The sequence below is a fragment of the Ischnura elegans genome, chromosome 10 (genome assembly GCF_921293095.1).
Source record: "Ischnura elegans chromosome 10, ioIscEleg1.1, whole genome shotgun sequence".
Classification (NCBI taxonomy): domain Eukaryota; kingdom Metazoa; phylum Arthropoda; class Insecta; order Odonata; family Coenagrionidae; genus Ischnura; species Ischnura elegans.
This window is the reverse complement of record NC_060255.1, coordinates 91,722,481-91,749,084: the sequence shown is the minus strand read 5'-3', so window position 1 is coordinate 91,749,084 and position 26,604 is coordinate 91,722,481. Positions and strand designations below refer to the sequence as shown.

The following is a 26,604-nucleotide window of genomic DNA, read 5'->3' as shown; positions in this document are numbered from 1 at the left end:
CCGTAGCAGTTTTTAACGAAACGCGCAGCCTTCATTTGTAATTTATTCAGTTCGCGGGTTAATTCTTTCTGCACCGGATCCCATACGCTCGCTGCATATTCAAGGTGCGGTCGGACGAGAGCGAAATAGCACCTTTCTTTTACTTTCTCATCCGAAAATCTTCCCACAATACGCTTGACAATTCCTAATTTTTTCAGGGCTATGCCGCAAATATTCTTTATATGTGTTCCCCACGTGAGGTTCGAGGTTATCGTAACTCCCAGGTACTTCAATTCGTCTGCTGCCTTTATGTTATTCCCATCCACTGTATAAACATGGTTAGAGTTGGACGAAATGCGCAAGAAATGTACCGCCATGCATTTGCTCAGATTAAGTTCGAGTCCCCGCTCTTGGCTCCACAAGTGAAGCTTTTCTTGAGTTGGTGACGTCATTAGAGCTCTCGTTCATTCATACGTTTAAGGAAAACCGTTCAGTGAGCGAAGGCATCCATCACATTTCCAGGATAAAACAATTATGAACCTCATAAGGGTGATATTTCGAGGCGGATGAAATTAATTTTTTTGATTCCGGGACAAGTGTATCTCTGAGGAACATGCATGATTGTGCATATAGGGGGTGAGAAGCCAACGGTTACAAGTGATTTTTTTTCTGAACAGAGTAAGGTACAGAACGTGATAGAAGTAATCAAAAACTTGGTGGCCAAGTTAAACGAGTAAGTCTCTGTGCTGATATATAGTGTAAAATCAGATGTACTATTAAATAGTATCTTGTCGATCTCATTTGTTTTCTTTACCTACTTTCTGTAACTAACTATCTGGGAAAAATATCACTTGGCTTCTCGCTCCATCATATCTTAGTCAAAAAGTAGTGCATATAATAGCAAGATTTCATGGAAATTATGATGTGATTTAAACAAATATTTTACAGAAGAAAAGTTGCAGTACACATACTCATTCGACAAAAAATAGATAGTTCCGTATTGCAATATTAACTTCCACTCAATTTATTGCTCGTCATGAAACAGGAAACGGTGTTTATCTGGAGCAGAATGGAATTTGATAAATGGGGAAGGTTTAAAAAACATATAAAAGAAGGTCACAGAACCGTGGTAAATTGTAGCCTACACTAAAGAAAATTTGTCTGTCACAATTTAGAGGGATTCCAGGTCAAATATCTCTTGTATCCCTTGGCTTTTAACTTCCTCATATCTCATACGTCAACAAGTAGTACATACAATAGGAAGATTTGATGGAATTTAGTAAGTGTTCAGCACACATGCAAAATAACTGCATATGTCCACGAATCCCAAAAATAAATATACTACTACTTAAGGTCAAAAGCATTTTCATGTAACGGGTAAGGGAGCGTCCATTAATTGCGAGAGGTGATTTTGGCGATTTTTGCCCCCTTCAACAATTTTTTCCTATTGCCTTGACCTCTTTTAATTAATGATTAAATAATTCCTGGAGTATAGGTCATACAGTGCAAAAAGTTGTTTGCCATGGTTTCGGTTTATTTAAAAAATCCTTCATCAGGGAATGAAAAAATGAGAGTACAATAAAATACAATAATATACAATATTTATACATAAATAAAGGTTACAAAACAGTTTTTTACAATAATATAATAAAAAGGGAGACACAAGAAACTCTCATTTGTACTCTCATTTTTTTCATTCATAGCCCTGAAGAAAGTTTTTTTAAACCAAAACCATGGCAAACAACTTTTTGCACTGTATGACCTATACTCCAGGAATTATTTAATCATTAATTAAGAGAGGTGAAGACAATAGGAAAAAATCGTTTAATTATTTTTATTTAAGATCAGTTAAGACTGGTATTTAAGATTACTAAGATCTTAGTCTAAAATCACATTTTACACTGTTTCTTGATGAAAAAAATGACGTGATACTTGCCATGACCCCCCATCTTCTCCTCTCCCCCACGTGTTATTGGGTGAGAATCGGCTTAACCCTCTCATGCATGAGTTACTAAATTCGAGCGATAATTTTTTTTAAATCGAGCATGACGTGTAAATGACCATAATACTGAAGTAATATGGTAATAAAGAAACATTTTTGCCATGCAATAGCTATATTTGGACGTCTCCATTATATGAGAATATCATGCTAGAAACAGGTCATCGTGATTTAATACGCTGTAATTATGAATTGGATCTTTTACGTAGAAAAAATGTTCAAAACCTTTTCGAGTATTATTACGTATATCTTTTATTGTTTACTTAACATTCATGGGAGCATTTTGCGAGTTTTTTTTAACTATATTTTGTTAAAAATATTTATATATGTTATCACGTTCAATATTTAGCTCAGGAAAATAACTAAGTTACATTTAGTGGCATTGTTGAGAGAAACATTTGGCGTTCTCTTATGAGGACACCATGCATGAAAGGGTTAACCTCCTGCCACCCCTAAATGCCTCATGTATTTAATGGATGCCCTCTTATGGATCACGCGGTCACTTTAAGCCTTTTACTTCGCCTTTTTCTCTTACTGCGCCGTTTTATGAAAAGACGTCATCCCTATCCGCGCTGACTATGAAATGTTATCTTCCCTCCTTTTGTGTTTCATATTTCCTGCGAGAAATTTTGGACATGTCGAATAAAGAGTTTAAACACACCGCGAGTTAGCTGCCGCTAAAGATGGGATATTAAAGTCCCCCCAGGCACCTTGGCTGGTCTCCATTCACATGTTGACAGTAATCAAGTAAGATCTCCTGTCCTAAATGGTGAAAGGTTACGTCTATTTTCCTCGTCATCCTCAGAGGCTTGAGGCCAGCTATAATTGAATTTAGATGAAACACAAACATGTTGAATACACACGCTAAAGACGCCGGTTTTACAAGTGACGTTGTCTAATCAAAACAAATGAATGCGAAAGTGCTGGAAGCGGCCAGAAATAATCCGGAAAAAATCAATCTGCATTTTCCGGTGGGAAACACTGTTAATTAATGGCTTTACAGTTTTAATTTGGTTCCTATCGTTCCTATATCGATAGAAAAGGAAAAATTTAATTAGTATTGATATTACATTAAAAGTATAAAAAATTATTAATAGCCTTTTATATCCAAATGGTTGTTATTCGAGTATAGTACGCAGATCAGCAACTCATTAGCAAAACTTGGCAAATAAGAGGACATAAGAGTTTTAGATTAGATGTATGCGTGAATAAGGTTTAAAGTGCGATAATATCGGTTTCTGGAGTAAGTTGTGAAAAATTATTGTTTCCTTTTTCCCCAAAGATTTACTTAGCTAAATATAGTGCGTTGGTACTTTGGTTCTTCTAGATTATCCCTTTTTTTTACTTTTACTGTCATACTCGGTAACCAAGAGGCCTTATGTATCAGGACGTAACATTTTTTTCATATATTGAATGGATCCTGAATTTGTAGTAGATTATTATTAGAATATGCCACCGAATCAGTTTTTACCTTATGTTAACAGCAAGACAAAATTCAGCTCTCATTATGTCTTCAGCGTCATTACAGTGAGGCACATGTTTCAGTAAATACAAGTCAATGAAGGAGACTTTCCGTGAGTGATGTCTAGAACGAGAAAGAAACCTTTTTTTTAGAAAAAGGACACTTAGGAAGACGGTTTAAGGGTTTTGTCCATATATGCCCGAGAAAAAACCATTCTAAAAATTATAAATACGGACGCGTTGAATTTAGTTAAAAAATTTCACAGTTGCGTTCAATTTTGATTTAGCCTAGTGGTAGCGTACCGCTTTTTGTAAGATTAGAATCCGAGATTCGGGAGTATGCAAATTTTTTCCAGTCTACCACGTCATACATTTTTTTGTAATCTGTTCCATGTTCGTTAAGTTTATTGATTACAGTGGTTTTGCATTTTTTAATTGACGGCTTTTTGACAATAGGACCTAAATTAATATTCATCCTACTAATCCTTGATGTTTCCCGGTGTATTAATAATGTCATGTTATCATTTGTAAGTTGTTTCACATACACCGCAATGATGAATGTATCCAAGGTAGATAAATGCATTTTGATGAAGCCGATATTCAGGCAAAACTCGCTCGACTTAATTTCGAACTCATTCATTTAGTGAACTTATCCGGTGAAGTTATTTGTGAACGGATGGTTATTCTTTGGATATTTCACAAGTGATAGGTATACCGGCTAACACAATCGCATGCAATTACACTTAGGTGATTAATTGTAGATGTAAACACTAATTATGTCGTGTATTGTGGTGGCTATTTTTTTCCTATTATCGCGGTGAATATTAACATGACAGCCTCAAAAAAAACATTAATGATCAAATATTTCCGCGATTTTTATCAGGTGTAAAATTTCCTGAGGTGCAAGTACTTCGAGCGAAACATTATAGTTTGGCTCTAATTAACAGCGATGCATTTTCAAATATAACGTTCATATTTCGTGATAGAAAACTACTAGATAGTAGTTTATAATTAAAAACCATTTAACAAAGAGTAGAAGTAACTTGACATCGTTCATACTTAAATAAAAATATTTCCTACGCACTTTTGCGATTCTGCCATCATTGTTGATTCAATGAATAAATTGTAATAGGATACAGTAGCAGAAATGTTACTTCCAGTTTGGCGCAAGTTTTAATATGTTATCTCATTGGTTCTTTGCCAATACTACCGTGACGATGATAAGAAACTCAACCTTTCATTGCGCTTTTCAAATGTTAATTCGACAGCTGTCAAAGAGCTCATGACGCTAGCTTGTAGAATCGGTTGAACGTTCATGACGGCCGAAGGAGTCAGAACTCCTCTGTGGTTCGAAGCACGCGAAACGTAGATATGACATTTGCGGAATCGCGCTGCAGGGGATTTTTTTTTCTAATGGCAATTCGTGTATATTTAACCGCCGTTCACGCTGCAGGATTTGAAACATTATCATCATCACTGGTCAACAATCCTAGGATTGGTTTGACGCAGCTCTCCACTCAGTTCTCCTATCAGCTAATCTTTTCACACCTACGTATTTCTTCTCTTTCACATCCTTCTTTACTTGTTACATATATTTTGTTCGAGATCTTCCTTTTCCGTTCTTGCCTTCCACTTGTCCCTCGACGATTGTCTTCATCGGGCATCATGTCTCAAGATGTGGCCTATAAGGTTGTTCCATCTTCTTGTTAAGGTTTTCATGAGTCTTCTCTTCTCTCCTACCCTTCTTAGGACTTCCTCGTTATGAAAGAAATATTCATAGAAAATAAATATTCTCCATCAAATCATGCAGGCGGAAGTGTCCGAAGAAGATATCCTATCTCTTCCTAGAAGCCTCGTGAGACTATCTCAGTACGTTGTCTAGGGATTAAGTGGAGGACTTGTATAGCAGACTACAGACTGGATAAGGGAGTCGTCCTCTCTAAGCCTTTTAAGTCTCCCTTAGCCGCTGGCCCCCTTAATTAATCTGCCAACCGTGGACCCTTGTGTTCACCTGTGCCGTGGGACCAATTTCGCCACTTTGCCTCACCCCGCGTTGAAACGCGAATCCAGACGACTCCTGGGTCCTTAATCAAAAGGGCCTGCCCCGGCGCTTTAGAGACAGGCGTCCTGCGTGACCCCAGCGGTCGCGGGGAAAATTCACGGGGTCGCGGGGCTGATTCGTTAGAGCACTTCCTGTCACAACGGTCGTGATGCCTTGAGCTTCATTATTAAGTGGGCACATCATTTCCACATGCTTGACGCATTGCTTGATTAACACTCACCCCATCAACTGAAATTTTTAGACTGCACTGGAGGTAGACATTTGGTTTATGCACAATGTTTTGAAAACATGAGATGCACGTAATATAAATAGTTCAAGTCATCATCAATAAACATAGAAACACAAAAAAACACTCGGGAAAATAAACTTGGGAGCTCTCGAAGCAGTGAAGCCCGGAAAGCAGAAGGTCCGTGGTTCGATTCCCGGTTCAGGTGAAATTTTTCCATGTGTTTTTGGCTTTCATTCCATCTCCACACCACAGTGTCATCGTCCTGTAATTATGTTCGTGTCTCTTTGTTTCAATGTCTTATATATATATATATAATATACATATTGAATAGATCCTGACTTTATACCACCTTATTATTTGGATATGGCACCGAATCATTTTTTACCTTATGTTAACAGCAAGACAAAATTCATCTCTCAGTTGTATAATATATTTGCGATATTCACGATATATCCATAATAAAAACTACAAATGGTAATTTACACACTTTTATATAAAACTTTTCCTGTGAGTTCGATATTCTATGTCATTTTTAAAATGATGCAACAAATACTCTCTCATGTATTTAAACCCAGAGCTAAGGTAGGGAGATGGGGTGAATGGAAGTGGCATGAGGGAAGTGGGAGGGGGGAACAGTTTGGGTGAACAAATTCATGAAGGCTGATGACGAGAAACAGATAACAAGTGGGGTGGGTTGAAGGTCAAGGTTTTTTCGTCATAGGGAGTCCTACCTGTGACAAGGGTGAATCAGTGCAGAAGGAAACGTCACACAGTGGGCTAGAATCGAAAAAAGCTGGCCAAAACCTCAAAATCGATTTTTTTGAGCTAGGAAGTTGAAACTTCGCACACACATTCTCAAATAAATTGTGCATAACTACCCAGATTATTTTGGTCCTGTGTTTTCACTTTAACAATATATGTGAGGTCAAAGTTGAGCAAATTTAGCGAAAAACGACCACCCCCGATTTTTTCTGAAAATTGCCGACTTTATCCTCGTGCAGTGGTTTTATAAATTGTTTTATCGACAAAACTGTTATACCATCTTAATTGACACTTCTTATTCTTTCATTTGAAAGGTTTTTAAAGATTTTGTTTCATCAATAACCATAGATACATAACAAAATGGCGGAGCCTGTTTTCAACCCATTTTTTTACATAAACGTAGAAAAAAAGTAGACATTGTCACCGGCTTACACTAAGTAACTTATATCATGTCGTTCTTTGAAGCTTCTACATTGTGAATCTAAAGTCAAACCTTGCACCAATTTGCAACCCCGAATTTTAAATCGTTTTTTCGAACGCACGGACGACTCCGGTTCTGGCCGGCGGCGGCGGAGAGTACGGCGACGCGGCAAGCGGGTGGATGCAATATGGTCTCATTCACTTTTATGTGTGGATAACAGATATATTAGTGACAGAAAATAATCACCAGAAAGTAAAATTTATAAATATTGCTACGAATGACTCTCATTATGCAATCGCTGGGCACTGCAAGAGGTGCACTGAAAGGTTTCTTTCTTTGAGTGCATTCCATGGAGAATGGACTTAAATCGCGTTCTTAAACTGGGGAAACGGACTCTTTTATTAACTAACATGCTCTATTTCTAGGCAAGAGCCCTCGATGATCCATGGCCTCCACTTCCTAACCTGCCATACATATTTAAAGGCCTTCGGACAACGGTCGTTTTATAGTATTGTTGTAGTGCCGAGTCCTTCGAACTTGTTTTTGGTTTGAACTCCTTTTAGCTTTAAAAGCTTCGGAAGGCATATTACTCACATCGAATAATGTATCCTTTCTAAGAATAACAGTTCATTTTAATCTATGTCTTATGCTCAATATAAAGTATTGATTTAAATCTCTTACCTATATATCAACGTCATTATTCTTAATGAACTGCGCTGCTGACAAAATGGTTATTTTTCAGGAATATTTTACCATACAAACATAACATAAACAAAAGCAACACAATTTACGCTTTTCCCAACTAACATACTGCAATTAGCACTGTCAGCAATAAAAGGTTACTGTTTTTCATTCACTATCTGACGAGTTTTTATCACTTTCACTGTCTGAGCTAAAGCATTGTTTTCCTTTTTTCAAAAACAGATCCATTACATTGTTCGGTAAGCTGTGTGTTTCCTCCAGTTTAATTGGCATAATTTTTGTCATTATCAGCTATGACATTAGGAGTTGTCTTCGAAATAAATCCCTATTTGTGGCCACTCGTGCCATTTTTCTAGTCAACCGTTCACGGAACTTTCTCACGTCCTTATATCGTGCCTATATTGCTTCCCCTGTCAGTTGTCGCAATTAAGAATGGACTCTGTTGCAATGTCAGCTCCTTGAATGAAGACCTTATGCACGGTTGGTGGCATACCATAATTGTATTTATAGCGTCAGTGAGAGAGAGAGAAAATTAAATTATTTGGAGAGGAAATCTAGAATAATTGTGATGACTTTTGAATACTCGTGCCTGTTTCATGCTTCGCCTAACGAACAGCATTTTTTACCTAAACAAGAAGGCACAAAGGTGCTCACGAGCAATAATTCATGAGACATAGGCCCTCGTTCCCACGTGCAATTATATTTCGCATGTCCTCACTGCTATCAAAGCCGTGTTTGCAAATTAAAGTGCACTTTATATGCGACGCGAAACTAGGATCTGTGGAAATGCACGTTAAGATTCGAGTCGCAGTAAGAGAACAGAAACATTTTTGGAAACTTCTTATATAATCTCTGCTACAATAATTTCACTCGGGTAAATGAAATCATATGCTCGCGTCACTCTCTCATCGCTGGGGTTAATATTATATCCCTGCATTTCAGATTTTCGAAGATTCTTGCACCGAAATTTGGTGAGCTGCATGGACACAATTACTTATTGAGAGGGCCTCTTAATCTGACATAACATAATAATCGGGGTTGCATTTTATCCACTTGGCAAGAGTTCTTCTTGCCTCCGAGGATGGTCACTGTATCTTCCTTTTGCATTCGTTTTCCTCCTATTCGTTCTTTCGATACAACCCTGAAAACATGAATTGACGTCCATCTGCACTGGCTAAACTAGAGCAACATGTAAATTGTGCTGCATAAGGAATAGTTATTAATTGCTTTAAATCAAGAATATAAACTAAATAAGAATAATGAACTCTTCAAGCACCAAGACAGTACTTGGTTTGGCAAAATTCGGCAAAATCAAGTACTGCATTGAGCCATTTTCCATCACGTTTAAGGAATATATTAACTGTTATTTTTAAAAAGTTTATTAGTTAGTAAAAGAGTCCGTTTCCCCAGTTTAAGAACGCGATTTAAGTCCATTCTCCATGGAATGCACTCAAAGAAAGAAACCTTTCAGTGCACCTCTTGCAGTGCCCAGCGATTGCATAATGAGAGTCATTCGTAGCAATATTTATAAATTTTACTTTCTGGTGATTATTTTCTGTCACTAATATATCTGTTATCCACACATAAAAGTGAATGAGACCATATTGCATCCACCCGCTTGCCGCGTCGCCGTACTCTCCGCCGCCGCCGGCCAGAACCGGAGTCGTCCGTGCGTTCGAAAAAACGATTTAAAATTCGGGGTTGCAAATTGGTGCAAGGTTTGACTTTAGATTCACAATGTAGAAGCTTCAAAGAACGACATGATATAAGTTACTTAGTGTAAGCCGGTGACAATGTCTACTTTTTTTCTACGTTTATGTAAAAAAATGGGTTGAAAACAGGCTCCGCCATTTTGTTATGTATCTATGGTTATTGATGAAACAAAATCTTTAAAAACCTTTCAAATGAAAGAATAAGAAGTGTCAATTAAGATGGTATAACAGTTTTGTCGATAAAACAATTTATAAAACCACTGCACGAGGATAAAGTCGGCAATTTTCAGAAAAAATCGGGGGTGGTCGTTTTTCGCTAAATTTGCTCAACTTTGACCTCACATATATTGTTAAAGTGAAAACACAGGACCAAAATAATCTGGGTAGTTATGCACAATTTATTTGAGAATGTGTGTGCGAAGTTTCAACTTCCTAGCTCAAAAAAATCGATTTTGAGGTTTTGGCCAGCTTTTTTCGATTCTAGCCCACTGTGCGTCATTACAAAGTCCATCCGGGATGTTGGCAATTTCGATTTTTTTCATAAAATCTAAGTTAAGCCCTTTGTCATTACAATATAAAATATCTATGTCAAAATTGCTAAAATTATTTCTCATGCAGAAATGATTTGTTCAACAAGGTTTTTCGTCAATATGTATAAAATTTCTATGTTAATCGTGTGAAAATTACTATTTGTAGTTTTTATCACAGATATTGTGGCTATTGAATGATGTGATTACACCATGGTTGAAAGTGTGGCTGTTAAAAGCGTGGAAATCAGTCAGCATCAGTGATAATGTTATTTATTATCAGTAGGTTTATCTGTACAGACTGAAAATTTCAGGTTGATTCAAGTGTGTTTTAAACAAAACCTGCGTCTAGAAAACATATTAATACAGTCATCGGTAGATGTGGAGATGTGCGTATTTTGTCTGCCCCGGCAGATAGAGATAGGCTTTGGACTACACAAGAGGTACTTTAGAGTGTATCAAATTCGAGGTCCCCAGGTACCAAGGGCTACAACTGCATTATTTTTATAATTTTGGAGGTAAGTGCAGATAATGGCTGGTGGGGTACACAATATTGTTGTAGCAAATGGATAGAAGTGAATCGCTGAATCTATATGTTACATAATTCAGTGAATCAATTGTGCCCCTATGCCACAACAATATTGTGTACCCTACCAACTTTTACCTTCACTTATCACCAAAATAATAAAAATTGCATTTGTACCCCTTTGCTCTAAGATCGTTATATGCAAATTTTAGGCCAGAATTATCTCGGGGGTAAAAGTTTTACGTGTTTGATAGCGATAAATTTTGTTTAGGACGAACTCCATACCTACTCACTGAAATTTTCAATATGATTGCGTGTATTGATAAGCATTCAGGTTTTCGCCATTATTGTATTGCATGGTATATTTTATATTTTTATAGATGCTATAAAATGCTGATATACTTCATGTGCGCTTTGAAAATTGAAAGGTGATAGCGTGTTTAAGATTACTCATAATTTTACTTGATTATTCCCTCGGAGGTAAATTTATGCATTGCAGATACTGGGAAATATGATACGGGTTTGTTGTATACACCCAGAAAATTTCATGGTGATGGCTTGCTTTGAATCAAACTGAAGGTAGCATAACGCGCTCACGCTATGGCTGGAGGTGGATCAGTTAAAATTGTAGACATTATACCAGTGACCACTTTAGTTACTCTGGGTAGGTTAAACTGTGCATATTGAAAATTTCAAGTTGATTGCGTGTTGTAAACCAGACTTTCTTACAGAAAACATACTAAATACGGTCACCGGAAGATGACGAAAGTAGTGTATCTCAACTTTGTCCCTCTGATACGCATGCTATACAATACGAGTATGTAAACGGTAGTGATACGTCATCTTAAAGTTTACGCTTATTTTCAGTGGTGCTGAGGTTTTAAGATGAAAGGAACCCCGATTTCATGTAGAAGGAATCCAATGCATAACTTTACATATTTTTCCTTATCTTAACAGGTTTATATCAGTTTTTTGTGTTATTTCATTTGAAATCACAATTATTTTTTTCTAAATCTAAATTGAAGATTAATGTGAGAAGAAATCTTATCCCACTATTATTCTCACTCTTGGAGCAGCTGATCATCTACTTTACTTACCAAGGCTTTATATCTAACAACGTAATTATTTATATCATATAATTTTATTGCTAACTTTTTAGCCAAGTCTTTCATATTTCACGCCCACATCAGAGGTTATGCGAGGAATATTTAATCACCGTTACAGACTTTTTTTTAGTAACTTAGTTACAATCCTATGTGATTCGAATGCATGACTGTTTCTTTCATTATCGCTCTAGCTTTTACCCTTTCAGATTTTCCTAAGCTAATCTCCGAAGCAATATTAAGGATGGCCTAATCGTATGTAAATCAAAGACTTTTTTATCATCGTAATGGGCTTCTTTTTAGCAGCTTAGTTATAATCTCAGATTAGGACAATATTCTCTGCTCACGTGCAGATAAAACACCTCATAAAAACCGCCAAGGATAGAAGTCCACTACAAGTCAAAGAGATCTACCGAATTCCGTGCCAGACCTGTGGGAAGAACTGCATCGGCAAAATAGGCGGATCGGTCTCGACACACCTATAGGAGCAATTCGACTGGGGCAATCAACGAAGGAGCTCCGGGGTAGCGGAACACGCAGTGCTGGGCCACGCAATCGACCTTAAGGAAGTAAATTGTTGCCGAAGTGAAATTTTTCGAACAGAGACTAGTCAGAGGCGCCATAAAAATAAATAAAAAGAAGGAGAACAATTTTAACAGGGACACCGGCCTTAAAATAAGCCGCACTTACGGTATAAAATGCTGATATACTTCATGTGCGCTTTGAAAATTGAAAGATGATAGCGTGTTTAAAATTATCCATAATGTTACGCCATTATTCCCTCGGAGGTAAATTTATACATTTCAAATACTGGGAAATATTATACGGGTTTGTTCTTCAAATCTTGCGTCTGGAGGACACACTAAATACGGTCACCGGTAGATGACGAGAATAGCGTATCTCAATTTTATTCTTCTTCCTAGTAACCCATAATCCGGTTTAAAATAAATAACCTACTCCTCAACCTCCCGCTTCCCTCCCTCCACCCCCTAACACGGATACTTTTTTATATGGATATAATTTCCCACCTCGTCCGATCCCCTTGAGGAAGCGAACAGCCTCAGCCGGGAAAAGTTCGGGTCACCCAAAAATTGACGCGGCGACATAGCCAAACATTTTTTATTTAACAAGCATAACATTTGTTAATTTTTTATCAATTCATGTCCTAATCAATCGGTAACTTGTTTAACTAACTTACTTACACAACTTACTTACCCTCAGTTCCATATTCTGTGAGCATAATATTTTTAAATTTTTAATGAATTCAAAAAGTATTATTAATTTAAAAAATAATAAAGATAGCATGAAGTGATAGTCCTTAAAGCTGTTAGCCTTTAATTATTTTCTCTCTTTGCACAGCTGTTCATCTTCCACGTGGACAAGGGTCCGTTCTACGAGGACTTCTATCAGTGCGTCACCTATGGCTTCTACTCGTACCCGTGGCAGGAGCAGCTCTACACCACCTTCAGCCTCGTCTGCATGTTCGTTCTCCCCCTCGTCATCCTCGTGTCCACTTACGTCTCCACAATCATCACCATCGCACGTGAGTAACAAACAACAATGCACTTTACATCTTCTGAATATATCCTCTTCGGAGTAGCATTTTGTGTCTTCTATTGAACACTTGAAATATAAGACATTACTTCTCGGTAAACGTAGCCTTTATTTTTAAATCGAAAATCCAAATATTTTGAGAATTCAAAGTAAAAATGCTTATACTTCGCACTATAAGTACCTTCGCTTTGAACTTTCTAGGTGACTATCTAGTAGTTGAAACCCAGGGTCGGAATAACAATGTTTTGTGGAACATTAAGTGAGTACTTCCGCATAAGAGTTGTGTGGCTACATCCAGTGAAGCCTGAACACTTAATAAATGCTAAGATACTTTTTCATGATAAACTCCTCCCGCCTCAAAAAGTAACCAGAGGGGTTGTAGGGATTCTCTCTGTATAAATTTTAAAATAAATACAAATAAACTACAGGAATAAGTGCCGAGACTTAAATATCAGCGTGAAATTCTAACGTGCTTGCTCTAATATATTGAATTTGATATTTTATTGGACTTAAAAACCAGCGCTTAGACGCCTAATAAGGGTAGAGACTTAAATATCATCGTGAACTTTTAACGTGCTTGCTCTTATATTGAAGGTGAGATGTTTTTTTGAGCTTAAAAACCAGCGCTTAGGCGTCTCCTTTTGCTTGGCGCCTTACGCGACGGCGTACCTCGTTTACCGCTAAAACCGACCCCCATTTCCAGTTAGTTAAATAAAAACGAAAAGTTAGTGTGGCAAGAGATTCATTCAAACCGTAGGGTTTGCCCGCAACTTGTACAAGGTGTATGCATTGTATGTGACGCACGGGTCCTTAAATTTCATTCTTCAACTCAACACGTGTCCTATCTGTCTCACTCATGCTGTTCCCCTTCCGACACAAACTCAACCGTTCCAGCTCCTTTCTTGGATTATGGCATACCCTCCGTTATCACCACCTGCTCAAAACATTCTCTCTGCTCCCTCTGAAACTCTGCCAGAAGTTTCCTCTTTTCACCAACCATGTCGAGCTCTTCCTCTTTACCTCTGTCCAGCGTGTCTTCTCCCTTAATGACCCTCTATTTCACTGTGTACAACATAGTTTGAACAGCGTCGTAGTTAAATTATTCTCTTGAGATCATTCCGTATTTTCTTTGCATATTTTTCGGGGAGCCGTAAGATTTAGTAATATGAGACCTGAGTTTAGATAATTTTAAAGTGAAACGTTTGTTTGCTTCGGTAATCTTTCCCACGTTGTTCAAATTTCACTCTAAGATTAATGTTTTTTTCTTGAACTGCTAGTTTTGCTGAGTTATTCCTTAAATGCATCCGCAGCTGCTACTTTGAAAGCGTAGAGATATGCTCAAAATTGAAACAAACACATGCGATTTTTCACTTGGAAGATTCCACTACATAACGCTTCGTTCTTATGATTTTAAGAGCTCAAAAATACTACAGTGGCTACAATAATTGTTTTTCTGTAAATTACATCCCCTAGGTCTTTTCTCTCTTCCATGCCATTTTCCGCAATCTCATGAATTCTTTTCGGGGATTAGAAATATGTAGTAATTAATGATTCAGCTGTGTTGAGATGATTTTGGAGTCCAATATTTAGTTACTTCATTAATTTTTCCTTCCTTGCTGTTCAACTTTCACTCTAAGATGGGTACTTTTTTCATGGCCTGCTAGCATCGTTAAGTTTCCTTAAAGTGCATTTATAACTGCAATTTTGCAACTGTTGAGATACCTCATAGATACCATGATGGCTACACTATTTTTTTCTCTATCTTACACCCCCTAAGACTTCTTTCTTTTTAACGAAAAAACTCATGTAAAAGAATGAAGACTTCATGATGTGAATTGCGGATAATCTTTTGCATATTTTTCGGGGATTACAAAGATGTAGTAATATGAGAATTTTTTGGCTATGTTTTAGAAGATTTTGGAGTCCAATATTTGGTTACTTCGCCGCCTTTTCCACCTTGTTTTTTAAAAATTCACTCTAAGATTAATTTTTTTCTTGGTCTGCTTGTTTCGTTAAGTTACTTCTTAAAACTCATCCGCAACTCTAACTTTCGAAATATAAAGATAGCTTGCAGCTACCCTATACAAAGTTGGAGGGGTCAAGTATTCTGTGATTGGTCCGCTTTTGTGTCCTTCCACTTTGCTTACTCATTCGTTTAATGAAGGGGTTCGAAGTTTTGCTCAGGCTGAAACTCGTGTCTCTATTCATTGTATTCTTTGCGAGTTTTATTTCAATCGCCTCTTTGGTAAGCTAATGCAGAGGATTTTGGTTTAATTGAACTGAATGGCATGATCGTAATATGTAAACGTCGTAAATCATGATCGTAAAACGCCTGTTTATATAAACCCGGTATTAACCAGATCCATCATTCGCCCTGATGACGATGACAGAGAAGGCTGTCGAAACGTTGACAGCAATGTCCATTTTGACCCGGCGGTTTGCCCGAGTAGAGTTCATTAGAACATTGAGCAGTTAAGTTTAGCATTAAAAAAATGATTAATAAAATTAAAAAGAAGAACTTTGTGCTTACACATTAATATTTATTCACAAATTTACGACCATGGTTTCAACGTTAGACGTCATCAACAGCTGATGATTTTCACCTGATGATGACGTCTAACGTTGAAACCATTGTCATAAATGTTTGAATAAATATTAATGTGAAAGCACAAAGTTCTTCTTTTTATCTTTAATAATAAACCGCTTTCACCAAGTTACGCCTCAAACAATTACTTTTAATAATGATTTAATTACTCAGCAAACGAAAACCGTGATTTATATATTTATATTCCTGCAGAGTTTTTACGGTGGAAAGATTTCATTTTCTCTATGGGTGATATTATTATGAATCCTGAATAAGACTCGGCGTTTTACAAATAAATTTCGCGGCATGGGGAGAAGGAATTTGCTTCATTACCCTCCACCCGGAAGAAGTGTGTTCATAACAGAAAATGGTTCGTTAATCATACGTTCTAATAATAAAAAAAAATAATAATTTCCGCCACACGTTGAATTTTTTTTACAATGAATCCTAGCTAATACAGGTACCCTATAAAAACTCGTTATTGTCGGAGGCTTTGTAATATCAGTCGTCTATTCAATTATCATAGGAAAAATTGTTCAACCGTGAATACTTTCATAAGATATTTTTTGTATTTACGATGAGTGGTGTAAATATTACTTACTCTTCAAATTTATTAAGTCTGGTCCAAATGACTTTTCCCATTATTTTATTTCCTGTAATTTACATCCTTTTAATTATTCTCGGTACTACCTTATAAACTGTCTGTCTTCTAATATGATTTTCTATTTATTTTCTACTATCCGTATGTATCAGATGATTGGCTTCTGTTTTTTTTGCAGTAGGTATTCTCCAAAATCTTGCCACAAAATAAATTAGAAATGTGCATAGTTTTTAGTATCTGTCTCGCATTCCTCAAAAATAAATTAAAATTCAATTTTGTATCCTATTCCAGACCTCTATCGCCTGTTATAAATCATCATTATCTCTATTTAACAATCGAAGAGTGGTTTGACAAAGCTCTCTACCCAATTTTCTAATCAGCTAATCATTTCATACGTGTGTTATTCTTCTATTTCAAATCACTCTTTACCTGTTTCGCATATTTAATTCGAGGTCTCCCTTTTGCGTTCTTGCCATCTCCTATTTTATTTCCTAGTATAATTATATTTTCTGGAGTGTTGGTGCAAAGAATGTATGCATGGTGTTTAGTGGCCAATAAAACCGCGAGAATCGGGAATTGTGCGTGAATTTTAGTCCCTGGAATTATACATGAATCATTCATGTTTTTTGCTGCAATCTGGAATTTGAAAATCGTTTATTTCAAATTCATTTCATGTAAAATTTTGCCAGTTCAGCGCCAATTTTCTAGACTATCATATGTAAATGTGCTCTTTACAAATACATTGATTACATTTTAAATTGCCTATTATAAAAATATGTATTCATCTCTGTAACATTTTAAATTATTCTTCGTTAAAACTTGCTCGTTATCATGAGTAAAAACTCTTTGGTCTATGCCGCCGCGTCAATTCTTGGGTGGCCCCAACGTTTCCCAACCGATGCTGGTCGCTTTTTCAAGGGATTATGAAGAGTTGGTAATTATAAATCTTTTATATAGGTATCTGTGTCAGGTAGTGGAAGGAGGGGAGCGGGAGGTTGGAGGAGTGGGTTGCTGGTTGTTTTTTGTCACTACGGGTTACCAAGTACGGCTAATTTTAATGCCGGTGTCCCTGTTAAATTGTTCTTATCTTCTTAGGATATTTCAATGGCTTCTCTGACGAGTCTCTGTTTAAAACCTTTTACTTTGGCAATGATTTTGGCTTCCTTAAGCTCGATTGTGTGGCCAAGCGCTGCGTGTTCAGCTACCGCGGACTTTGTTGATTGCCTCACTCAAATCGCTCTCTCATGCTTCTGTAGGCGTGTTTTGACTGATCTGCCTGTTTCAACGATGTTGTTCTTCCCGCAGGTCTGGCAAGGAATTTCGTAGACCCCTTCCACTTGTAGTGGAGGTCTATCCTTGACGGTTTTTAGGAGATGTTTTATCTCTATGTGAGGCGAGAAGATTGTCCTCATCTGGAATTTTCGTTGGATATTTCCTATTACGTCGCCCCCTATAAATTATGTTAAATCTTATCTTATAAATCGTATAAATCTTATAATATATTTAAATTATGTTTAAATCTTTAAATTACGTTTAATAACTTGAGGTGCCATGTGAGACAGTCATTTATTAAGTGTAAAATTCCTGAAACCAAGTGTTTGACTTTAAATTAGGGAGATGTATTAATACATAAATGCATTACATTTTAAAAGAATTGAAGTAATTTTGGGTGCTTTAAACTTACGTTGCATCATCAAGGTTCGTCATTCACTTTCACCTTCCGTAGTTAAATTTATTATGTGGCAAATAGTGTCATGAAAATACGTTTTCTATGGTTATACGTAAACGAAGTATTGGTTTCCCATAAGTATACCAACTGCCAAACGTGAAAATTATTATTATATATTCGTAGAAGCAAGGTTCATGTATACCGCTATATTGTTCTTATTAGTTCAGACAATTTTATAATTTATTTAACTTGGTGGCTATAATTTGGTGGTATTATTACCTTTCTGCTATGTTTCTGTTCATTTTAAAATAGTTCGTGAGAGCTCATCTCGCTTAATATGCATTACAACGTAGATTCTTTGATCGAAGTGATCAGCAGACGATATTTGGCTGCCATTTTTTTGTAGGGTGTAGAGCTGGTTCGGGTACTCTAATTCAAGTAGGGGCCATTTAGTTCCAGAAACGGCCTTATGTAGGGCTGATGTGTCGTATCTAGGGCGAGATCGGTTTATGTAGGGGCTGATGACGTATCCCTATGTTGACCCTGTTGGCCCTACAGGTTCGACTAAGAACACGAGCCTAAATTCTTATGCATCGCAGTAATCACGTAAGATTAACCTGCAATTTTGTAAAATATCCCGGGAAAACCTGGAATTATGCATCGATTTTTCTACTTTGATTGGCTCGACACCGTGATATGGTAGGTACACCTTTCATGATCATTTCACTTGCGATATCCATTAACCCTTACAACTTGTCCCTCATTTTATTCACGGCTTCGAAAAGCTCAGACTGAAAAACTAAGTAAAAATCAGAAGCGGAAATGGTGTTTGCTCTCTGGCTTCCGATCGCCCGTGTTTTGTTTTGATCTAATCTTCCACTGCTATCGTGATCAACCGTGTCATACGTCAGGTCGATATGATTTTAATCTCTTCACACATCCCGCGTTGATGCTCTCAAAAATCTTCTCCTTTTTTTCCATCCACGCAGCGAGGTTCCTGTCAGATGAACTTTTCAACCCTGTGCAAACATTGGGATGAGTTTTGTGTCCTGGCCTACGATACCCCCAACCCCTTACCCTTTGCGTGGGACCCGAAAACCCGGCGGGACGTGAAATGTTTTCGTCGTTCATTTGTTTCCTCACGGCTGCGTCGGAAGTGAAGTCATGTGGCAAGCCAGCGGACGAGATAACGAATGGAAATGTTTTCCGCCGCGTTTATTCATTTACGCTCGGTGGAAAGGTGGAGCTGGACTGATAAATTTACAAAAAAAAGCGCAAGGTGAAACGTTTGGTAAAGAGAGGAGGCCCAGGGCGGTTCTTATTTTTAAAGTTTTCGAATATCTTTTGGGACACCTCCAGTTTTGTTTCATTTGGTGAGAAAATAAATCATGAAATTATTTTTGCAATCAAATACCGAGAAAAGGTGCCGCATAGCACTTGAATGATTGAAAATTTGGTATTTTTGGGTGTTTTTCGGACGTAACTGAAGATGATGTCACTCTCGGATTATTCTAACACTTTTCTATACTCTAAAACAAATTATTAGACATTTTCAGAGTATCTCCTCAAATTTATTTCATTTCTGCCCTTTAGTTCCCGAGATATCGCACCGAGAGTGAGGGCGCGCCACCCCAGTCAGACAATTTGGGTGGCACGCGGGTTGCATACTCTCAATGTATGTTGATCATTCTCATTCATCGTAAAAGCATAAAAATCTTTAGATAAATTTAAAACTTCGTCAATATAACCTTGAATTCTATATTTATCACTGTTTATGCCAAAACGGGCTTAGTAGCTGTGCCTAGGGCTCTTGGAGTCCATTTGCGATATATTTTTGCTGACGGAAATATTCCTTCACCCTTTGTATTCCGCGACCGTTTTGTAAGTTTATTTTTAGCTCTATTATCTTTTATTATTATATTTATTATACTATTATATTAGGGGCGCAACTAAATACCCACTGTTTTTTTAAATATAATGCAACTTTATCGTGAAAAAATTGTTATAAATGAACTATTCGAAGTATTGTCCATCGCTAGGTAAAACCTTTCCCCATCTTGTGACAGCGGCCAATACCGTAACGGTAAAAGTGTTCATTTTTTTAGGCTACCCATGAATCATGCCATATTTTGGCGTATATATGATTGCAACTGCAGATGAGACAGACCTTGTGCCATATAACTGAACAAGTGATAATAGGACGGCGTAATATCTGGGGAATACAGCGGGGTGGGGGGTCATGAATTCCCATTTGAACGTTTGCAGGTAGGTTTTAACTGGTTTTGCAACGTGGTGTCGAGCGGTGTCTTGCTGTAGAACCACTTAGAATCATAAGGAATGCAAGTTCTTTGCTTTTGCATAAATACCAACGCATTCAATCGCTTGGAATTGGAATGGTGGGTAACTCCTAATGCATAAGCAAGCTCTTTTTGAGTTTGGTACTCATCTTCATCGAGCAATGCCTCCAATTCAGCGTCTTCGAAGGTTTTTGGTCTTCCTTCATGTAAACATTGGGATGACCGTCTTTTAAGCGATATAATCAATCTCGGCCCGTTGTTTCACTTAGATTAACATCTTCGTAAACGTTTTGGAGCTGTCGATGCACTTCGGCCGCTGTTTTCTTCGAATGAAAGAAAAAAATAAACAGTCGAAGAAAATAAACAATCCCCGCAAATGATGGCTACCTAACACAAACTCGAACATTTTCAGGCAACGATAAGAATATGACGCCAGAAGAAAACTCGCCATTGTTGTCAAACTGTTTGTTTACCAAATGTTTAAGCTTTATTCGTGACGTTTCTGATACGTCAAAATTGATCACTGCTAGAGCCATCTGTTAACAAACAGCGGGGACCAAGTTGCGAACCTAATATTATTTAATTATATTTAATTAAATATTTTTTTTATTGTTACATTATTAATCTTTTATTTAAAGCTCTTTTGAGGTATATCCTCGGCTGCCTCTGGATGTTTTCCAACCGGGTAGCGGAATGTGTTAGTACCCTCATAATGAAATGTAAAAAAAATTGTAATTCCTCATAAATTTAATACTGATTAAATTAAATAAACTGTTTTCTTTATGTTTTGGTGGATGGAAGTGATTGATAAGTTACAACGAAAGAAAAGTCCCGCATTCAGCCATTCTTTTATGATTTTAAATTAAATTAACGCCCGGGATTCCGCCCATTTTTCATGAGTTGGTGACGTCATTGGATCTTGTTTTCCTGGTGCGATGTTTGTCAGATGGAATAATATAGAAAAAGACGGCAGAATCCATGGAGTTGCGTGCTTATTGATTATTGATAGTTCAGCTGAGGAATGCGAGCAGAATGCTTGTGCGTAAAAATGCTTCCCTAGATTTCCTTAATCGTGGTCACTTTGCATTCCAAGGATCACGGTTATATTCATGCTATTGCTCTTTAGTCCAGAAGAGTTTTATCCCCGAAGGGACCATGCTCGTTGGATGAGCGGAGTCAGGAAGCTTTGAGAAAGTTTCCCTTCGTTGACGCAGAAGTTTTGCCATGTTTTTGTCGCAAAGTGGCTATGATTCCCTTCACGTATGTTTGTATGCTTTTCGGCGGGGGAGGTGGGGCTTTTCGTCGAACAATGGAACACCACGTACGAAATTCCTGGCACCACTTCTTAGAGGGCATTGGAAGGAGCTCGTTTAGCAACTGGATCAAGCGGTAGGCGCCGAAAAAGCAAGTCGCAAAGTGGTCCTATTTGGACAGCGAAGTTGTCCGTGTGGGCCCAGGCAGGGAAACGAGGAGAAAGTTTGGCCGGAGTAGTAAAGAATCATACATTAGATATCTTCCAAAAAGTTGTTTCGGGTGTTTATGCTGTTTCAAATTGGTAACACGCGTGCTAAGTATTACGTACTGTATTTTATGATTATTTTCAACAAGTCTGGGGGCATAAATGCCACTCCTTTTACCCGCTAAGAATCCGCGGTCTATAAAAAATCACGTCCTTATTGATGGATATATGAGCAGGAATGGGATTTTAAAAACTGGGCAGAAGGTAAAAATTCTTGGTAGGGGGTGAGAATGAGGGAGAGAATTAGACTTCTGCATGAAGTGATAGGGAGTGGGAGTTATTTTGTCTTTGATGGGGGAGTCGATAATGGGAGGGAAGACCGGACGGTATAATTTACAAATTTACATCTACGTACTACCCTGCAAGCCGTCTCAGGCGTATGGCATGGGTTGCTGGGACAAAAGCCGTTTAAAAAAATGAAATTCTTTACGACGATCCGCCTTGCATTTGTTAACACTTCTTAATCCGATGCCCTTTGCATTTGACTAGCCTTGGACGCAGGCCATTTTTATTATTTTTACGCAGAAGCTACAAGTATACCATTAAACTCACACAACTCGATAACTAATGAATGTTTGCTGTTTGATCATATATGCGTTTTTATAATGAACATATATTTTAATGCATATGTTTTTGTTTATTCTTTGCAAGTACAATAACTTGGTCAATCAGTCTAAAATAATTCCGTAAAGGGGAGTGACAAATCATAACACGAAAAAACGTAAAAATACGTGACCGGACCACTACTGCTGGATGAGGAAACACCTGATTTTACGTGAACTGACCACAATGTGTTAAAATCTGTTATATTTCGATCTGAAGTCGCTAGCAGCGTAACTGGTCCACAAACTAGCTGACGCAGAAGAAACCCTGGAAAAAGAAATGCTAGTACTTCTCTTAAATTTATCGTTTCTATTGGAACTGGCAATATAGAGTGGTTCTAATATGATGTTCTCCATGTCGTTATTAAAGATATCTATTTTCCATTCCTCAACCGACGTAAACCTCGCGCGCAGCCTCCGATTATCTAGTGGCTCCCAGCCTAATTCGCTTAAGATCAGTGTAACGCTTTCTTTACACCCATTGCAGTTTTGAGTAATCGTGGAATTCTCTTCGGAAACCTAATTTAACGGATAGAATGAAATAATCACTCTGCGGGGACTTCTATTATGTGTACATAAACATATTTCAAGGTACTGGGTGAAATTTTCTTGTATTTTTATACATCCACATTCATTTGCTCTTTCTCGGTAAGTTTTTTCGCAGATTTTTCACGCCCATCTTCTTGTATGGGTATTTTCCTGCAATTGTTTTTTTTACAACAAGGACAAGAGTTAATATCCTTAATTTTTTCCCACCTTTGTTCAAATCTTTTTACACTTGCTAAATGTGGCTCATTTTGCTTTTGCATTTTTTTGCTTATTTAAGCATACTTCTGTGACTCGTTTTTGCTTATTTGGCATTACTGACTAATTCCTTACTGTGTGGTATTCCATTATATGATTTATAATGGGACTTAAGTATCAATTGGTCTTATTTCTTAAGGTCACTTTATTTAAAAAAAAAGTAGTCGTATAAGTTTTCCTGGATATCAGACAATTACTTATACCACTTATTTTTTATCAGAGCTCTATCCGGGTTTCAATGAATTATCATCATCTTCAGGCGCAAATTATGATTTTTTTCCTGTAGTTGATGATAATTCATTGAAACCAGCGCAAAGGCGCAAATTATGATTTTTTTCCTGAAGATGATGATAATTCATTGAAACCCGGGTCGCGCTCTGATTTAAAATAAGTGGGTAAGTGATTTTCTGATATCCAGGAAAACTTATAATGGAATACATTAAAGTAAATCAAGAGTTAATGAATTTTGTAATGGTATAAGTAAAAGTGAACTCCGCCAGAAATCTTATTTGGCATCATTTAATTTTAAGAGTAATTTGAAAATATACTCCACTGCTAATATTTTATGTATGACGAGTGATTACATGAACGATTGGACTTTTCAGTCCCAATCTCGCCCAATAAAGACGAATTTTTATTGTATGCTGTATGGATTTGGAATGAGAGAGGAGATGAATGGGATGGATGAGGCTGATACTTTGTGGAGATCCATTATGAGATATGAAGTAAAATACTTTGCACTTTCCGCATAAAAATTTATTACAGTGGAAAAAAATGGACATTTGGGAGCAATTGTACATCGTTTCTGCTATTAGTAGGAAAGAAGTTATTACTAATGACCATGTTTTTCCCTTCCATTCTTCGCTCCTTGACCTCCCTCAGCTAATGGGGAAAAAAACCCTCCGAGCACCTGAAAATAGTCACCATCCCTCCCCTACCTCACCCCAGACCAACGGTCAGTTTAAAATTTCCCAACCCTAATTTCCACCCCACCTTCCACCCCCAATTTCTCAAATGTTTGCGAGTGTGCATTTTTGTATATATGTATTGGTATGGTTAATTTCTTGGTTTAGTCTTGATAATGCTGCAGTGCAGTGAAACATGTCGACTGTTGTTTAATAAATTTTTATGTGGAAAGTGCAAAGTGTTTTACTTCATATCTCATGAGGGAGGAGTTTTTATTGAGGTGTGTCGTGAGAAAAAGTTGTTCTAACTGAGAACCTGTTGACTTTTTTGGAAGAGTATAGTAAATTTTTGCGCAGAACCAAATAACCCTACGAGGACGGATTGGGTCATTTTGACCAATACATCACCTTCAATATGAAATTAAATTCTCATTTTCCGTCCTATGCCATTTTGGAACATTTTAAATGTCGCAAATTTGTATATCATTACTGATACTATGCTCAAAAAATTAAATTCCGCGATAACTCATTGAGATTTTATGATGGATGTTATAATTAGAGGGACGGCTATGGTTCGTTTTGACCCGATCCGGTCCTCCTTTTGAAAAACAAACAACAGTTAGCGAGGTCTACCTAGTCCAAAACACTAGGATGATTTTGCCTTTCTATGGAGGCACGTCAGACTCTGCTAGATGTTATCTGGAGTTGAACCTCTCAAAATCTCAGTATCTCTCAGAGGCATCATTTAAATGGGCATGGGAAAGCCCAACTGGCTTTCACATCCTACCTTTCTCTCGAAGGCCATGACGATTGAGCATTGTTTTGATTATAGTAGCCGTAGGGCGGCCTTGCAGTCAAATTCCTGCCATCTTCGAATCCCATACTGTGTCCTTTCACCTCAATCCAACTACCTTCTCTATCGGACTGACCGCCCGTATTCGCACAGAAGCACGAAGATACGCATTGGAATTCGGACTGCTAGACTGAAGACTTGTTCATCACACTAGTGCCCTCATCTCTGTCTCTTAGTTATCGGTATCTCGGCGTGTCCACTGACCACCTAAATCAATTTGGAAGCTCCTCGCTCGTGAAATGGAACGACAGTCGTATTTGAATTTCATGGAATTTGTAATTTGACGTCCGTATCATCCGTTTGAAGGTTATTCACAGAAGCTTTGTGTCCCTCGTGGCCATGCGGGTATCCATCACGAATATTGGTTCGTTTTTTTCCCTCATTACCTAGTCATCTATGTTCAGCAATTTTAAGATTGTTTTGACGCAGCTATCCACCTATTTCTTCTATCAACTAGTCCCTTCATGCCAACGTGTTTTTTTCCTTTTACATCCTTATTTACCTGTTCCGTGTGCTATATCCTTTTTGTTCTTCCCATCTACTGTTCCCTCGACGATTGTCTTCAATCGGCCATTATGCCTCAATGTATGTCCAGCACTTTACCTCCTCTTATCAAGATTTTCATGAGATTTCTCTTCTTACCTATTTCTCTAAGGACTTCAACATTACTTACTGAATAGATCCATTCTTATCATTCTTCGGTGCCACCAAATTTCGAAAGCCACTACCCGTGTTTTTTCCGCTGCTGTCATTGTTCATGCCTCACTCCCGTTAAGAGGCATACTTCAAATGTAAGTTCAGATAAATTTGTTTCCTTTTTTCTACATTCAAATTGCTTGATTTCAGTAAATATTTATCTTGGTGGAATGGTCTCTTCGCTTAGGCTAAACTGCTGAAAATTTCTTTCTTTCTTCTTCAATTATTAATTAATCTGCTTTAAAAATAACGGAATTCATTCACCTCTTCAAGTGTATATTTCCCTATTTTAATTGTAGTATTATCTTCTTACCCTCCGCAGGATTCAAATATCTTATTTATCTTTGATTTTATTTTCATCTGATGACTAACCAATAACTTGTCACCAAATCAGAATCTTTTAACTGGAATTTAATCAGATTTCTTTTTAAATCCACCTCTTTGCCAGCCTCGGTGGCGGCGGGGTAACGTCCTCGCCAGCCAAACAAGAGGTCGCGGGTTCGAGTCCCGCCTGGGTAGGTTTCCCCGGTCCAGGGCATGGTCGTTTGTGTACGTTTACTTGTTACATTTGTTGAACACCCCGGTGTAAAATGGCCAATAAGAGCTGTTTCCGGTGGTTTGAGAATAAAATAAAAATAAAAATCCATCTCTATTTCTGCTATGACAGCTATATCATCGGCAAATCGTAGTAAGTAGGTTGATTTTATTGCTATATGTATTAAGACCTGAGAAATAAGGTCTTGGATACATAAGTGACTCCGTTTACCGCAAATTTTCACAAAAGATAGACACCCTTTTTGACGCTAACCCTCTACATACTCCACCTTCACCAACACTTCGCCTCCAATATAAATCCAATCTCCGCCAATCAACCCTCGGGCCCACCGCTCCAATCCTTGATCGAATCTTCTTCCCTGGACCCTCACAACCTAAAGCGTCTCTCAGGGTATAAACCCTTCCCCCCCCCCCCCCCACACACACCCCGTCCACGCAGTGACCCTCCCAATAGACGCCCCCGGCTACCGACATCCTACAAC

The 26,604-nt window shown here is 37.7% G+C and overlaps 1 protein-coding gene across 1 annotated transcript in view; it reads left to right on the top strand.

The window, feature by feature from the left end:
- Window positions 1-26,604, top strand: part of LOC124166480 — a 53,781-nt gene that overhangs the window by 12,548 nt on the left and 14,629 nt on the right. Inside the window, exon 3 of the mRNA XM_046544010.1 lies at window positions 12,843-13,026. Coding sequence (XP_046399966.1) covers window positions 12,843-13,026 — 184 coding nt within the window. The remainder of the gene's footprint in view (window positions 1-12,842; window positions 13,027-26,604) is intronic.